Raw genomic sequence first — 17,739 nt, 5'->3', positions numbered from 1 at the left:
CACAAACTGACTCCCCCGATCCGACACAATCTCCTTGGGCAAACCGTGCAACCGGAAGACCTCCCTGGCAAAAATCGTGGCCAACTCTTGTGCAGAGGGTAACTTCTTGAGAGGAACACAGTGGCACATTTTGGAAAACCGATCCACAATCATGAGAATGACCGTATGGCCTCGGGATGCAGGGAGGTCCACAATGAAATCCATCCCCAGGTGTGACCATGGACGCTCCCCAGTGGCTATGGGTTGCAAAAGACCCAACGGAAGGTGCCGAGGGGACTTACTCTGGGCACAAACGGAGCATGCCGCTACATATGCGGCGATGTCGGAACGTAGAGAAGGCCACCAGAACAGACGTGAAACAGCCCAGGACAGCTGATTCTTTCCAGGATGCCCCGCGGCCTTGGAGTTATGGTAGGTTCGCAACAACCGAGTGCGCAACTCCTCAGGCACAAAACATCTGCCGTTGGGTCTCCCAGAGGGAGCACCAGATTGAGCCGCCAAAATCTGCTCACCCAGGGGAGAGGTCAGGCTGGTGCGAATGGCGGCCAGGATCTGATTCGGAGGTATGACCGAAGTCGGAATCGACTCCTCCCCGGACAGCTCGGAGTACTGCCGTGATAAGGCATCCGCTCTGATGTTCTTGGAACTGGGTAAGTAGGAGACCACGTAATTAAAACGTGACAAGAACAGGGCCCATCTGGCCTGACGTGGTGTCAATCTCTTGGCCTCAGAGAGGTAGGTCAGATTCTTGTGGTCCGTCAGGATGAGAACCGGAACCACCGAGCCCTCGAGCAAGTGCCTCCATTCTTTAAGGGCCTGCACGATGGCCAATAACTCCCTGTCACCAATCTGATAGTTGCACTCCGCGGAAGACAGTTTCCGGGAGTAAAACCCACAAGGAAGCAGAGGACCCTCTGGTGTTCTACGCTGAGACAGAAGGGCGCCTACTCCCGTCTCAGACGCGTCCACCTCGAGGACAAAAGGCAACCCAGGGTTGGGATGCGACAGAATCGGAGCCGACACAAAGGCGGACTTTAGAGCCTCAAAACCTCGGATGGCCTCGAGCGGCCAGACCTGGGGATTACTGCCCTTCCTGGTCAGATCCGTGAGAGGCTTGGCTAGCATGGAAAAGTCCCTGATGAACTTCCGATAATAATTGGCGAAGGCCAAAAAGCGCTGCAGGGCACGAAGACCACTGGGCTGGGGCCACTGTAAGACAGCCGAAACCTTCTCAGGATCCATGGAGAACCCCTCAGCGGAAATGATGTAACCTAAGAAGGTTACCTGGGATCGGTGAAATTCGCATTTCTCAAGCTTACCGAACAGCTTGTTCTCTCGTAACCGTTGCAACACTCGTCTGACATCCAGAATGTGGGCCTCCATGGATTCAGAATATACCAAGATGTCATCCAAATAGACCACCACACACTGCTGCAACTTGCCACGAGGAGGAACGGCACCAGATTGTAACTCTATGGCACAATCGTATGGGCGGTGCGGAGGTAGGGCAACCGCACTTACCTTATCGAATACATCCCGGTACTCCTCGTATTCAGGAGGCAACAGAGAGTCTGAGGAAGTACACAGCAACTTGACAGACCCATGGATGCAACTAGCCCCACACTGCGGTGACCACGAGAGGATCTCGGCCGATCTCCAATCGAAAGTCGGATTATGCTTCTGGAGCCAGGGGTACCCCAAGACCACCGAGTAGTGTGGAGACGAAATAACCTGGAGACAGACCGACTCTCTGTGAACGGCACCAATGGCCATCCCCACTGGAAGGGTCTCATGAGTCACGTGTGGCGGCAGAAGGGGTCTGCCGTCTATCGCCTCAAGAGCCAGTGGGGAACCTCGAGGCTGCAGAGGAATGGAATTGGCGGCAGCGAACACACTATCAATGAACAAACCACCAGCACCAGAGTCCACCAACGCCTGGGTCGTCACCGAGCCCCCGACCCAGGAGAGGACAACAGTAATCAGTGGTTTGTCAACACGGGAAACCGGGGACGAGGAGACTCCACCCAAGATCTGCCCCCGACAGGATCTCAGGTGCGAGCGTTTCCCGGACGGTTCGGGCATGCCAACCGAAAATGCCCACCGAGACCACAGTACATGCATCGGCCCTCGCGTCTCCGGAGTACCCTCTCCCCCCTCGGACAGGCGAGCAAACCCCAGCTGCATGGGTTCACCCCCAGACAAGTCATCCCCAGGAGGCGTGGGAGGAGAGGGAGGCACGGGTGGGACAGCAAACGTAGGCGCCAATCTGTTAGAAGACCTCCGCAGGCTCTCCTTAAAGGAAGGTCTCTCCCTGAGTCTGGTGTCAATCAAAATCAGGAAAGAAATAAGAGACTCGAGCTCCACTGGTAGGTCCTTAGCTGCAACCTCATCCTTCAAGGCATCCGAGAGACCATGAGAGAAAGCAGCGACCAGAGCCTCATTATTCCAGCCCACCTCTGCTGCCAGGGTACGAAACTCAATGGCGTATTCAGCTACGGATCGTGAACCCTGTCTGATGGACATAAGGAGCTTCGCAGCAGAGGCAGCACGAGCCGGCACATCGAATACCTTCCGAAGAGAAGCAACAAAACCGGAAAACTCGGCAACCACCGGATTGTTGTTCTCCCATAAAGGGCTGGCCCAGGCCAAGGCCTTGTCCGAGAGCAGCGAGATCAAGAAGCCCACCTTTGATCTCTCAGTAGGAAAGGCATGTGGCAGCAACTCGAAATAAATGCCCACCTGGTTAAGGAAACCTCGGCACTGAGTTGGCTCTCCCCCAAAGCGCTGTGGAAGGGGGGCAGAACCGGTCATACCCCAAAACACCGATGGCAGCAACAGGTGTCGGGGTAGACTCTGGCGCAACAACCGGAGCGGCAGTAGGAGCGGGCCCAGGAGCGACAACCGACCCATCGGCAACGGAAGCTAAATGAGCCGTGCGTTCAAGCAGGGTTTGCAACGCCACAGCGAACCGACCCAACAGGTGATCCTGCTGATCAAGTCTGGCAACCAGCGTAGGTAGCGAGGATGGCCCTGTACCGTCAGAATTCATGGCTTGGTCCTAATGTCATGGAACCATGAACCAGACGTACAACAAGAGATAAGTGGAAATAAGAAGGCTTTATTGAAAATCCAGCTGTCAGGCAAAAGTCCAAACCGATGGCTAGACCGAAGCAGGGTCTTGCGAAGCCAGAGGTCAGGAACCAGAAGGGTAGTCAGACGAGGCCTGGATCAGGAACCAGCAGGGTAGTCAGACGAAGCCAGGATCAGGAACCAGGAGCAGCAGCAGTCTTAGAAGCATGTGAACACAGGAGGACCAAGCAAGGAACTGAAGCCACAGACCTCCTATATATATGAGCTAGGCATCCAGCTCCTCCCAGTGGGAAGGAGAAGCCGCAGGGTGGGAGGCTACAAGAAAGCCAGAAACCAAGATGGCCGCCAGCACATGTCAAACTAAGGAGAACAGCAAGAAGGTAAGACCATGACACTAAGACAATCGGCCAAAAAATAAGAAAGCTATGGCTCTCAGACTATGGAGACACTAAAACATCATTTTTTTGTTTTCAAAAATACTATTAGGGTCCATTCACACGTCCGTTGTTTCTTTCCTGATCTGTTCCGTTTTTTGCTGAACAGATCTGGACCAGATCTGGACCCATTCATTTTCAATGGGTCCTGAAAAAAAATCTGACATTGTGCTGTCCGTTTTTTTTCAGGACCCATTGAAAATGAATGGGTCCAGATCTGGTTAAGATCTGTTCCGCAAAAAACGGAACAGATCAGGAAAGAAACAACGGACGTGTGAATGGAGCCTACTTTTGTGAAACTTAAAAAAATAAGAAAAAGTATACATATTAGGTATTGCCGCGTCCTTAATGACCTGCTCTATAAAAATGTCACGTGACTAGAAGTGAGCGGACACCTGGATGTTCGGGTTCGGCCGAACTTCACATAAAAGTTAGAGTTCGGGACCCGAACTTGACCCCGAACCCCATTGAAGTCAATGGGGACCCAAACTTTTGAGCACTAAAATGGCTGCAAAAATGTCATGGAAAGGGCTAGAGTGCTGCAAAAGGCATCAACATGTGGTTAAGAGCATGGCAAGTGCTCTGCAAACAAATGTGGATAGGGAAATGACTTAAAATAAAATACATAAAAATAAACAATAATAATCTTGATCTAGGAGGACGAGGTCCATATGGAGTAGGAGGTTAAGGAGGCGGTGGATGCGGCGGTGTAGGTGGAAGCGGTGGTGGAGGAGGTAGCCTACTCTGCTTTTTGGGTTTAAATTTATTTTTATTTTTTAAATTAGGGTACACCCCAAAACATTGGGAAATATAACCTGTGATAACCCCCTCCAGTCGTGCTAAACACATGTTCAGACAATACACTGGCTGCAGGGCAGGCCAGAACATCCAAGGCGTAAGGGCAAGCTCAGGCGATGTGCCCACTTTGGAGACCCATAAGTTGAAGGGGGCAGACCCATCATTCAGTACATGTAGGCATGTCCCCGTGATGTCCACGATCCAATTGGAAATCTTCTCTATCAACTTTCGATGTTCTTTTATGCGCCTACCATGGTGATCACGGGCGGCGGGGAATCAGGGTTCCAGGCCGGAGAGGGAGCCTGAAAAAGGGATACCGCATCCAAGGGAGGTCAATGGATAAAATTAAATGTAATCGAGCAGAAATGTGGGACAAAGTATTGAAGCATAAGCTTCCAAGTTAAGGAGGGGGCGCACGGCAATTACCCACTCCCGACTCGGGGAGGTAGTGATGATAAATAACAATACAGGACTCTTAAGATGCCCTGTTATTGAAATGATTAATAAAAAAATTATAGGGAATGTCACAGGGGTATTTTGGATTTGAAAACATTAACCAGGAGAGGCCCTGATGTCGCTTTGTTGACTCTAGATAACTTCTGCCTGATCGCACGTCCCCGTGATGTCTACGATCCATTTGGATATCTTTTTTTATCAACTTTCAATGTTCTTTTCTGAGCCTACCATGTTGATCACGGTTATTGGCGAATCAGGGTTCCATGCCGGAGAGGGAGCGTGAGAACGGGAGACCCCATCCAAGGGAGGGCAATGGCTGCAATGGGATGAAGCGGAAATGTGGGACAAGTTATTAAAGCAGAAGGATCGAATGAAAGGGCCAATTAAAGACGAATTTTAGAAATTTAAGTTCCTGTGACCTATGCAGAGCAGGGGTTTATTCACGCCAAAAATTTGAAAATGTCAACCCAAGAATGTGTGAAATTTATTAACCTGTCTACTAGGTAGAGCAGGGGTCTATCACAGCCAAAAATTGTTAAATGTCACCCAAAAATAGAACAGACAAATTAGTGAATTTTGTTTACCTGTCTACTAGGTATAGCAGTGGTATATCACACCCAAATATTGCTGAATTTCACCTGAAAATGTAACAGACAAATTAGTGATTTTTTTTACCTGTCTACTAGGTAGAGCAGTGGTATATCACAGCCAAAAATTGTTGAATGTCACCCGAAAATGTAACAGACAATTTAGTGATTTTTTTTTTACCTGTCTACTAGGTAGAGCAGTGGTAAATCACACCCCAAAATTGGTGAATTTCACCCGACAATGTAAAAGACAAATTAGTGAATTTTTTTTACATGTCTACTAGATATAGCAGTGGTATATCACACCCAAAAAATTGTGAATTTCACTCAAAATGTAACAGAAAAATTAGTGATTTTTTTTACATGTATACTAGGTATAGCAGTGGTATATCACACCCAAAAATTGGTGGATTTCACCCAAAAATGTAACAGACAAATTAGTGATTTTTTTTACCTGTCTACTAGTCAGAGCATGGGTATATCACACCCAAAAATTGGTGAATTTCACCTGAAAATGTAACAGACAAATTTGTGAATTTTTTAACCTGTCTACTAGATAGAGCAGTGGTAAATCACACCCAAAAATTGGTGAATTTCACCCAAAAATTTTACACAAAAATTAGTGAAATGACATAAAATAAAATACGTACACATTTAAAAAAAAAAACTTGATTTATGAGGTGGAGTTCCATATGGAGTAGGAGTTTGAGGAGGCAGTGGACGTAGCAGTGTAGGTGGAAGCCGCGGTGGAGGAGGACGAAGTAGCCAACACTGGTTTTTGTTTTTTTAATATTTTTTTATATTTTTTATTAGGGTACACTCCAAAAGAGTGTGAAATATCCAAAATACAAGAATGAGCAATTGCGCAGTAGTATAACAATGGCTAATTAAGGCCGGTATACATGTCTATTCTGCACAAGGTACGGACAAGTCCTGTGGGATCCATGCCTAGTTCGATTTAATGAACGTGAGCTTGTCCACATTGGCTGTGGACAGGCGGCTGCCCTTGTCTGTGATAACGCCCCCTGCTGTGCTAAACACACGTTCAGATAATACACTGGCTGCAGGGAAGGCCAGCACCTCCAAGGCGTAAAGGGCAAGCTCAGGCCATGTGCCTAATTTGGAGACCTAGATGTTGAAGGGGCAGACCCGTCATTTAGTAAGTGTAGGCGTGTGCACACATACTGCTCCACCATGTTGGTGAAATGCTGCCTCCTGCTAAGACGTTCCATATCAGCTGGTGGTGCTGGTTGTAGTGCGTGCTGACAAAGCTTTTCCACATTTCGGCCATGCTAACCCTGCCTTCTGAGGTGCTGGCGGTGCCCCAGCTGCGTTGGCGACGTCTTCCTCCTCCTCTGCCTTCGCCTTGTGCTTCCACTGTGCCCCCGCTGTCAGGTGGGAATGCCACCAGCAGCGCATCTACCAGCATGCGCTTGTACTCGCGCATCTTACGATCATGCTCAAGTGAGGGAATTAAGGACGGTACGTTGTCCTTGTAACCGGGATCCAGCAGCGTGGCCACCTAGTAATCAGCACAAGTTAGAATGTGGGCAACTCGGCGGTCGTTGAGGAGACACTGCAGCATGTAATCATTCATGTGTGCCAGGCTGCCCAGAGGCAACTAAAAGCTGTCCTCTGTGGGAGGTGTATCGTCTGTGTCCTCTGTATACCCCCAGTTACGCACCAGTGATGGCCATGAGCTGGTCTGGGTGCCACCCTGCTGCGAACATGGTTCCTCCTCCTCCATCTCCTCCTCCTCATCCTCCACCTCGTCATCCTCCAGAACTGTGCTTTGGCTGGACAATTGTGTACCTGGCGTTTGTGGGTGCAGGAACCTCCGCTCGGAGTCACTTGTGAATGACTGGCCGGAAACGCTATGAAATGATCCCTCTTCCTCCTCCTGTGCAACATCCATTTCCATCATCGCCAGCAGCTTTTTTTCAAGAAGGCATAGAAGTGGAATAGTAACGCTGAGAACGGCGTTATCGGCACTGGCCGTGTTGGTGGAGTACTCGAAATAGCGCAACTAGGAACACAGGTCTTGCATGGAGACCCAGTCATTGGTGGTGAAGTGGTGCTTGCTCCGCAGAGCGACTCACCCATGAGTGCTGCAGCTGAAACTCCACTATCGCCTACTGCTGCTCACACAGTCTGGCCAGCATGTGCAAGGTGGAGTTCCACCTTGTGGGCACGTCGCTTATGAGGCGGTGAGCGAAGTTACGCTGCAGCGCTGACAGGCGAGCAGCAGCAGGGTGAGAACGTCGAAAGCACGCACAGACAGCGCACACTTTATGCAGCAGCTCTGACATATTGGGGTAATTTTTAAGGAATCTCTGCACCACCAAATTCAACATATGCGCCAGGCAAGAGATGTGCAACAAACCGGCTAGTCCCAGAGCTGCTACAATATTGCGCCCATTATTGCACACCACCAGGCCGGGCTTGAGGCTCACTGGCACGAACCACTCATCGGTCTGTTCAAGGCCCATCCACAGCTCCTGCGCGGTGTGGGGTTTGTCCCCCAAACAGATACGTTTTAAAACTGCCTGCTGTCGTTTACCCCTGGCTGTGCTGAAATTGGGGGTGAAGGTTGTTGTGGAAATTTTATTAGGATGTGTATTTAATATATTGTGTATTGTCATCATGTCTCTCAGTGTCAGGGTAAACCATTGGAGTAGATATCTACCTGTGTATGTCCTGTCACAGCTGCTGGGCGCAGAGGTCTCCGTCGGCGAATGGTCCATGTGCTAAGCACTGGGCTGTGGGCCGGGGGAGACTGATGTGTTCAGCAAAGCAATGTTTTGTTGGCTGATGTATGGACGCCGGCTAGGGCCCCCAGCGCAAGACACGGATTTATTGGCTTGGCGTGGATACATTTGTTAAGAGAACAATATAACGAAAGGAACGTGCGTTTGTTGTCTGTAGTGCGCCTGATCAGCCGCTGGAGATAATGACGTTGTCCTGTAAATAAACATGTATGAGGATCATAGTAACTTTATCTGGCATTGATCACTGAGCAAGGCTAGATAAAATTAACTCCAGTGTTAATGGTAGATTATTACATACATGTGTTTGTTGGCTAGGGTATTCTAAATGTTGGTGTCTTGTCTTCCTATGTCATCACTTCCTGTATCCTTGTTATGGGCCAGCCCCTTTTGCACCTTTTGTGAGTAAATAAAAGTGAACAGACTGAGCAGGGCGGGGCAGTTGCTCAGAAGAATTCAAGCAAAATGGTAACACCTGTGTCTGCCTCTGACTGCGGTTGAGATTTTTACCTTTCCTTACACAAAGACATTGGAGAGCAGATTACAACTATTAATATTTCTACAACAAGGTGTTACGCTGACCGGATGAGGAGCCGGTAGAGGATGAGGAAGCCGAGTAGGAGGAGGAAGCAACAGGAGCAAACTAAAGCGCCCTGCAATCCTCAGTGGTGGAAGGACATGCGCCAAACTGCTATGCGCCTCAGGCCCAGCCGCCAAAGCATTTACCCAGTGTGCTGTTAGGGAGATATAACGTCCCTGGCCGTGCTTACTGGTCCACGTATCAGTAGTGAGGTGCACCTTGCCACAGATGGCGTTGCGCAGTGCACACCTGATTTTGTCCCCCACTTGGTTGTGCAGGGAAGGGATGGCACACCTAGAAAAGTAGTGGTGGCTGGGCACGACGTACTGTGGGACCGCCACCGCCATAAGGCTTTTAAAGCTCTCCGTCTCCACCTGACGGAATGACAGCATTTCAAAGGCCAGTAATTTTGAAATGCTGGCATTCAGGGTCAGGGATCGCAGGTGGGCAGTGGGGTACTTCCTCTTCCTCTCCAGTGTTTGGGAGATGGAGAGCTGAACGCTTCCGTGGGACATTGTGGAGATGCTTGGTGACCCAGGTGGTGGTGTTGCTGGCAGATCCTCTGTTTGCGGGGTGACAGGTGGCACTGTCACTCCAGAGGTGGATGAAGAGGCCGAGACTGCAGCAGAAGAGGAAGCAGGAGGAGGCAGAGACCTTTCTTGTTTTTTAAGGTGTCTACTCCACTGCAGCTCGTACTTTGCAGTTAGATGCCTGGTCATGCAGGTAGTGCTCAGGTTGAGAACGTTTATGCCTCGCTTCAGGCTCTGATTGCACAGCGTTCAAACCACTCGTGTCTTGCCGTCAGCACATTGTCTGAAGAACTGCCACGCCAGGGAACTCCTTGGAGCTGGCTTTGGTGTTCTTGGTCCCTTGCTGTGGTGGGCAGTAGCAGGCCTACTGTCTAGGGGACGGCTGCTCCGCTTTTGCACCCTGCTCCCTCTTCTGCTGTGCTGGTGGCTCTGTGCAACCACTGCCTCATCCTCCACATCATCTTCCACCCAGTCTTCACCCCTGCCCTCCTTGTCGGTCTGCACACTTTCGAAAGCCCCACCTGTGTTTTTCGTCATCATCCGAAACGTGCTGCGATGGTCCTCCCATGTACTCATCTTGAAACGTTCTCCTTATATTTATCAAATTTAGGATCTTGCCCAAAATGGGTGTTTTTTTAATAACAGAATAGAACAACACTATTTAACACGTGTATCTCACAATGATATATGCAGCAAAGACTGCAAAATTAAGATTTGTTTTTTGTTTACCAGAATATGACAGCAGTATATAACGCCTGAATTTCACATGTACAGATGCAGACAAGGCCGCAAATTAAGTATTTTGCCCAAAATGGGTGTTTTTTTAATACCCAGAAAATGATAGCTGTTTTTCTAGCTTAAATTCACACTGACTAATGCAGCAGAGCAGAGTATTTCAAGCTTGTTTTTAACAATCACAGATGCAGCAAAGGCTGCAATATTAAGTATTTTGCCCAAAATGGGTCTTTTTTTAATAACAGAATATTACAACAGTATATAACGCTTGAATTTCACACGCACAGATACAGCAAGGGTTGTAAAATTGAGGATTTTGCCCAAAAAAGCTGTTTATAAAAACCCAGAAAAATTAAACTGTATTTCTAGAATAAATTGCACACTGACTAATGCGGCAGAGGCACAAGATGGAGGGTATTGCCAAAAATTGGTGTTTTTTCAAAGCCAGAAAATTATTGAAGTATTTAAAGCTTGTTTTAACAATAACAGATGCAGCAAAGACTTTTAATATTAAGTACTTTGCCCAAAATGGGTGTTTTTTTTTATTAACAGAATATGACAGCGGTATATAACGCTTGAATTTCACTCTGACAGATGCAGCAGGGGCTTTAAAATTAAGTATGTTGCCCAAAAAGGGTGTTTTTTAAAATCTATAAAAATAAAACTGTATTTCTAGCTTAACCTCTTGCCGCACACGTAACGCCTAAACGCGTCCGTGCGGCAGCAGTCTCAGGCTCAGCGACGCCTATTGGCATCTCGTGAGAGCTGAGATTTCGTGTGAACGCGCGCATGCGTTCACAGCGACGCGCAGCTGGGGAGTTGATCTACAGCCCGCCAGCGATGATCATTCACTGGCAGGCTGTAGATGCGATTTTTTTAACATCAGAAAGGTATATTAGACTCTGTTTTGTTAACAGCGTCTAATATACCTACTACCTGGTATCCCCATTGCTTGGATCGACCACCAGAGGCCACAGGCAGCTCTGTAAGTAGCACCAATCACCACACTACACTAAACCCCCCCTGTCACTTATTAACCCCTTATTAACCCCTGATAACCCCAAATATAGACTCCCTGATCACCCCCTGTCATTGATCACCCCCCTGTAAGGCTCCATTAAGACGTCCGTATGTGTTTTGCGGATCCACGGATCCGCAAAACACGGACACCGGCAATGTGCTTTCCGCATTTTGCGGATCCGCACATTGCCAGAACTATAATGAAAATGCCTTTTCTTGTCTGCAATTGCGGACAAGAATAGGACATGTTCTATATTTTTGCGGAACGGAAGTGCAGATCCGCAATTCCGGATCCGAGCGGGACAAAGTCTGTCCCCATAAAAATGAATGGGTCCGCAATTCCGTTCCTCAAAATGCGGAACAGATTTGCGGACGTGTGAATGGGGCCTAAGGGTCCTAATTGTTAGGTAGTTAGCTCCCAGCCCACCACACCGCAGTCACTGATTAGTCGCTGATTAGCGTCATCGCTGTCGCTAATCAGCACTAGTACTATATAGTATCTGTAAGTGATCAAGACTGATCGCAATCAGATCTATATCAGTACATTAGGGTCACCTTAGACTCTACAAAAAACGCAGTGTTCGCCCGATCAGGCCTGATCTTGTGCGCACACTTGCGTTCAGTCCGCCCCACCGCAGTGACAGAATATATATTTTTTCTGATCACTGCAAAAACACCGTAAAATCACTGCGGCGCTATAAAGATCACTTTTGAGGGGCATTGCGAGTTCATAGAAGATTTTTTTTTTTTGCCACAAGTTAGCGGAAATTGATTTCTTTTTTTCTTACAAAGTCTCATATTCCACTAACTTGTGCCAAAAAATAAAATCTTACATGAACTCACCATACCCCTCACGGAATCCAAATGCGTAAAATTGCCCTGTGAAATCCTAAAGGTACTCATTGGAATTTGGGCCCCTTTGCGCATCTTGGCTGCAAAAAAGTGTCACACATGTGGTATCGCCGTACTCAGGAGAAGTAGGGCAATGTGTTTTGGGGTCTATTTTTACATATACACCCATGCTGGGTGAGAGAAATATCTCTGTAAATTGACAACTTTGTATAAAAAAATTGAAAAAGTTGTTATTTACAGAGATATTTCTTACACACAGGATGGGTATGTGTGAAAAGACACCCCGAAACACATTGCCCTACTTCTCCTGAGTACAGCGATACCACATGTGTGACACTTTTTTGCAGCCTAGGTGTGCAAAGGGGCCCAAATTCCAATGAGTACCTATTAGGAGGGCATTTTTAGACATTTGGATTCCAGACTTCTTCTCACGCTTTGGGGCCCCTAAAATGCCAGGGCAGTATAAATACCCCACAAGTGACCCCATTTTGGAAAGAAGACACCCCAAGGTATTCCATTGGGGGCATGGCGAGTACATGTAAAATTTAATTTTTTGTCACAAGTTAGTGGAATATGAGACTTTGTAAGGAAAAAATAAATAAATAAAAAATCATTTTCCGCTAACTTGTGCCCAAAAAATATATTCTATTAACTCGCCATGCCCCTCACTGAATACCTTGGGGTGTCTTCTTTCCAAAATGGGGTCACTTGTGGGGTATTTATATTGCCCTGGAATTTTAGGGGACCTAAAGCGTGAGAAGTAGTTTGGAATCCAAATGCATAAAAATGCCCTGTGAAATCCTTAACTGACTCATTGGAATTTGGGCCCCTTTGCGCACCTAGGCTGCAAAAAAGTGTCACACATGTGGTATCGCCGTACTCAGGAGAAGTAGGGCAATGTGTTTTGGGGTCTATTTTTACATATACACCCATGCTGGGTGAGAGAAATATCTCTGTAAATTGACAACTTTGTATAAAAAAATTGAAAAAGTTGTTATTTACAGAGATATTTCTTACACACAGGATGGGTATGTGTGAAAAGACACCCCGAAACACATTGCCCTACTTCTCCTGAGTACAGCGATACCACATGTGTGACACTTTTTTGCAGCCTAGGTGTGCAAAGGGGCCCAAATTCCAATGAGTACCTATTAGGAGGGCATTTTTAGACATTTGGATTCCAGACTTCTTCTCACGCTTTGGGGCCCCTAAAATGCCAGGGCAGTATAAATACCCCACAAGTGACCCCATTTTGGAAAGAAGACACCCCAAGGTATTCCATTGGGGGCATGGCGAGTACATGTAAAATTTTATTTTTTGTCACAAGTTAGTGGAATATGAGACTTTGTAAGGAAAAAATAAATAAATAAAAAATCATTTTCCGCTAACTTGTGCCCAAAAAATATATTCTATTAACTCGCCATGCCCCTCACTGAATACCTTGGGGTGTCTTCTTTCCAAAATGGGGTCACTTGTGGGGTATTTATATTGCCCTGGAATTTTAGGGGACCTAAAGCGTGAGAAGTAGTTTGGAATCCAAATGCATAAAAATGCCCTGTGAAATCCTTAACTGACTCATTGGAATTTGGGCCCCTTTGCGCACCTAGGCTGCAAAAAAGTGTCACACATGTGGTATCGCCGTACTCAGAAGAAGTAGGGCAATGTGTTTTGGGGTGTATTTTTACATATACCCATACTGTGTGTGAGAAATATCTCTGTAAATGACAACTTTTAAAAAAAAATTATACAAAGTTGTCAATTTACAGAGATATTTCTCTCACCCAGCATGGGTATATGTAAAAATACACCCCAAAACACATTGTCCTACTTTTCTGAGTACGGCGATACCGCATGTGTGACACTTTTTTGCAGCCTAGGTGTTGGCGGGTATATATAAAGCAAATGCTTTATATAAATATTCAAAAAAAATTATCGGGTCAAAAGAAAAATTATGCAAACTATATTGACCCGTGAGATGGACGTAAACATCTCAAAAAGAGTTCAATCAAGAACCTGATTATTTTGTGCAATCAGTAAAACAGGGTACAAGCGTCTATGCAAAAATATAAATGGTTTATTATACAATAGGTTAAAAAACAAACAAAAGTGAATCAGCATAAATTTCAATAATATACAATGATATGCAGTACCCAGAATTCACCACTATATGATACCAACAAAACACTACTCAACCAACACAAGAATATTATGCAATACAGCTTTAAATTTGTGAGAGATATACAATCAATGGATTATGCGGAATACTCAATCAAGAAGATGACAGATACGAGCCCTTGCTCCGCCCAAAAATGATGACCAATCTTCAGATATTGGTAGTATTGCAACAAAACTTATAAATTATTGGCTTGATATCAAACTAGGGAATACAAAGATTCCCAACAAAGAGTTCTCCAATATTATCCCTTTTTTCAGTTATATGCATCGTAACTGAAATCAGAGAAAATACTGATGTAACAACTAACGTTACACGTCCGCAAATGAGCGGGTATCTGGCTAAGTATCAAGCCAATAATTTAGATCAATACTACATAAAAACAAAATGTACATTACCCAATGGTCAAGTGATGTGCAGAGTCTTGGGGCAGCCAGCTCTCAAGAGTTTTTCCCAATAATCCAAACGATTCTCCAGAGATCTATAATCCAAATGTTTGTTTCTCTTTTTCTCCTTCTTTTTCTCCTTTCTGGTAACTGGTTTCTTAACCCAAAACTTATCAGATGAACACGCCCTCCGAGTTTGGAACTTTCCAATCATTGTTGGATGGGTGTGTGCATTGATAAGGAGCATGACGTCATAATACTACCCAGAATGCACTTTTGCTGCTGATGTAGTATTAACTGCTTATATCTAGGTGGCACTGTTGTATAAGCAATAAGCATCATACCATTAAGGGTTAACTCATACATGCCTAATATTTCCAATACTTCACACCTCTGACATCTAGAGGCCTTGTCTCAGGGCTGAGGGACATTAATATATACTTTGAGGAACATCTAGACAATTCTCACACTGTGGAATTCATGTTCAGGTAGGAAAAACAATGAAGTCTCAGAATCTGCAGGTGCGGTGTATCTTCTAACTTTCTAAATGTATAATATATTGTTACAATAACACTAGCTTTTGAACAGCACAGTAATGTTCTCATGGACTTACTTTGGCCTACATGAAACTTCATACAAAACAGTGAATATAAATCAACATTGCTCTTAAAGGCAATGAATACACATTATAACTAAAATAAGTAGATATAACTGTTTACACTTATGAAAAAGCACAACAGTGTGTAAAGGGGCCGAAAGTCCAACGAGTACCTTTAGGGTTGCTCACAATTTAGCCCCGCCCAAAAGGCCAGAACAGTAAACACACCCCACAAATGACCCCATTTCGGAAATTAGAGACCTCAAGGTATTCACTGAGGGGCACGTGGGAGATTTTTTTTTTTTGCCAGGCGTTAGCAGATATGGAAACTTTTTTTTTTCTCAGAAAGTGTCATTTTCCGCTAACTTGTGAAAAAAAATTCAATCATACATGAACTCACCATGCCCCTCCGCGAATACTTTGGGGTGTCTTCTTTCTAAAATGGGGTCATTTGGGGGGTATTTATACTATCCTGGCATTCTAGTACCTCGAGAAACATGACAGGTGCTCAGAAAGTCAGAGCTGCTTCAAAATGCAGAAATTCACATTTTTGTACCATAGTTTGTAAACGCTATAACTTTTGCGCAAACTAATAAATATACACTTATTGGATTTTTTTTTATCAAAGACATGTAGCACAATAAATTCTGACACAAACTTGTATAGAAATGTAATTATATTTGAACAATTTAACCAGAGAAAGTTAAAAATACACATTTTTTGAGAAAATTGCGGCCTATTTTGATAAATATCGGAAAAACGAAAAATCTCAGCAGCAATAAAATACCACCAAAAGAAAGCTGTATTTGTGAGAAGAAAAGGAGGTAAAATTCATTTGGGTGCCAAGTTGCATGACCGAGCAATAAACCGTTAAAGTTGCTAAGTGCCGATTTGTAAAAAAGGGCCTGGTCACTAGGGGGGGGGGGGGGTATAAACCTGTGGTCCTTAGGTGGTTAAATTGCACACTGACTAATGCGGCAGAGGCCTAAGATGGAGGTTATTGCCATATTAAGTACTTTGCCCAAAATGTGTTTTTTTTTTACTAACAGAATATGACAGCAGTATATAATGCTTGAATTTCACACTGACAGATGCAGACAAGGCCGCAAATTAAGTATTTTGCCCAAAATGGGTGTTTTTTGAATAACAGAATATGACAGCAGTATATAATGCTTGAATTTCACACTGACAGATGCAGCAAGGGCTTTAAAATTTAGTATTTTGCCCAAAAAGGGTGTTTTTTTAAAACCCAGAAAAATAAAACTGTATTTCTAGCTTAAATTGCACACTGACTAATGCGGCAGAGGCCCAAGATGGAGGGTATTGCCAAAAATTGGTGTTTTTTTAAAGCCAGAAAATTATTGAAGTATTTAAAGTTTTTTTTTAACAATAACAGATGCAGAAAAGGCTGTAATATTAAGTACTTTGCCCAAAAAGGGTGTTTTTTAATAATAGAATATGACAGCAGCATATAACGCTTGAATTTCACACTGACAGATACAGACAAGGCCGCAAATTAAGTATTTTACCCAAAATGGGTGTTTTTTGAATAACAGAATATGACAGCAGTATATAACGCTTGAATTTCACACGTACAGATGCAGCAAGTGCTGTAAAATTTAGTATATTGCCCAAAAAGGGTGTTTTTTAATAACAGAATATGACAACAGTATGTAACGCTTGAATTTCACACTGACAGATGCAGACAAAGCTGCAAATTAAGTATTTTGCCCAAAATGGGTGTTTTTTTGTTTCTCACAGCTGTACTAAACTAATAATGGGTTACCTATGTCTATAGGAGTTTTATCTCTCTGTGCTGACTGCTACAGAAGTACAATACTTTCTATTTAATTTTCAATGGTAATGTACCACCAAAATGAAAAAGAAAAACAGCCAAAAGTTCTTAAAAGAATGCTTTCTATGAATATTAAGTTTAATAAAAATACATCCTGCTGATGGAAGTATGCTTTTAAAGTTAGCTGTACAAATTCGTATGCAGTGAGTTCCATCTAGTGGTGGTTGCATGTAGCCAGGATGACAGTATCATGATGAACAGGGAACCAATCTTTTGCTGTACCCCTATCACTATGGTCCCTTCCCGCATGGTAGCTATACCACTGTATTTGTCAGAGTACAGGACATATCAGACACCATCAGTGTCGGACTAGGATACCTAGGCCCACCAGTAAAATTTATTTTGGGGGCCCACCGTACAGATACATTCAAATATAATAAATATTTTAACAAGTTTTTTATATGAACATAGGCTGGTTGAGGTGCTCTGCATTGAATACATGTTTGTAGAGCAGTAAATCTACTGTGTTATGTGCCACTTGTGCAGGGGGTGGAAGACTAGGGGCCCACCTTGCTCAGGGGTCCACCGGGGGATTCCCCTGTACCCCTGTGGGCCAGTCCGAGCCTGGACACCATGTCTATTACCCATTTCCATTGCACTAATTATTAGCTCTAATTAAAGCTTAACTTTTTCAAATATTTTAGGTCACTTTTTACATGGAGAAGAAACGCAGATGAAGGACATGTTGCATGAGGAACTTGAGGAGCAACTTGAGTTTGAAAATATGTATCAAACAAAATGGGAAGAAAGCACTCGAGATGTCCAAGAGGAGGATGTCAACACCCAGTTCTACAACTTGATAGATTCTGTTGGGGCAAACAGATTTTTAGAGGAGTGAGTATAGTACATCATTGCTTCTTCAATTTTCAAAGTGGTTTGT

At 44.9% G+C, this 17,739-nt stretch overlaps 1 protein-coding gene across 2 annotated transcripts in view; it reads left to right on the top strand.

Annotated features, from left to right (window-relative positions):
• The window catches only part of CRACR2A (calcium release activated channel regulator 2A), a 181,379-nt gene that overhangs the window by 92,110 nt on the left and 71,530 nt on the right, over window positions 1–17,739 (top strand). For both annotated transcript variants that reach the window (XM_044277943.1, XM_044277942.1), the window contains exon 4: window positions 17,504–17,693. In XM_044277943.1, coding sequence (XP_044133878.1) covers window positions 17,504–17,693 — 190 coding nt within the window. The remainder of the gene's footprint in view (window positions 1–17,503; window positions 17,694–17,739) is intronic.

Source organism: Bufo gargarizans, chromosome 2 (genome assembly GCF_014858855.1).
Source record: "Bufo gargarizans isolate SCDJY-AF-19 chromosome 2, ASM1485885v1, whole genome shotgun sequence".
Classification (NCBI taxonomy): domain Eukaryota; kingdom Metazoa; phylum Chordata; class Amphibia; order Anura; family Bufonidae; genus Bufo; species Bufo gargarizans.
The sequence above is the reverse complement of the archived record's forward strand: the minus strand, read 5'-3'. Positions and strand labels throughout refer to the sequence as shown.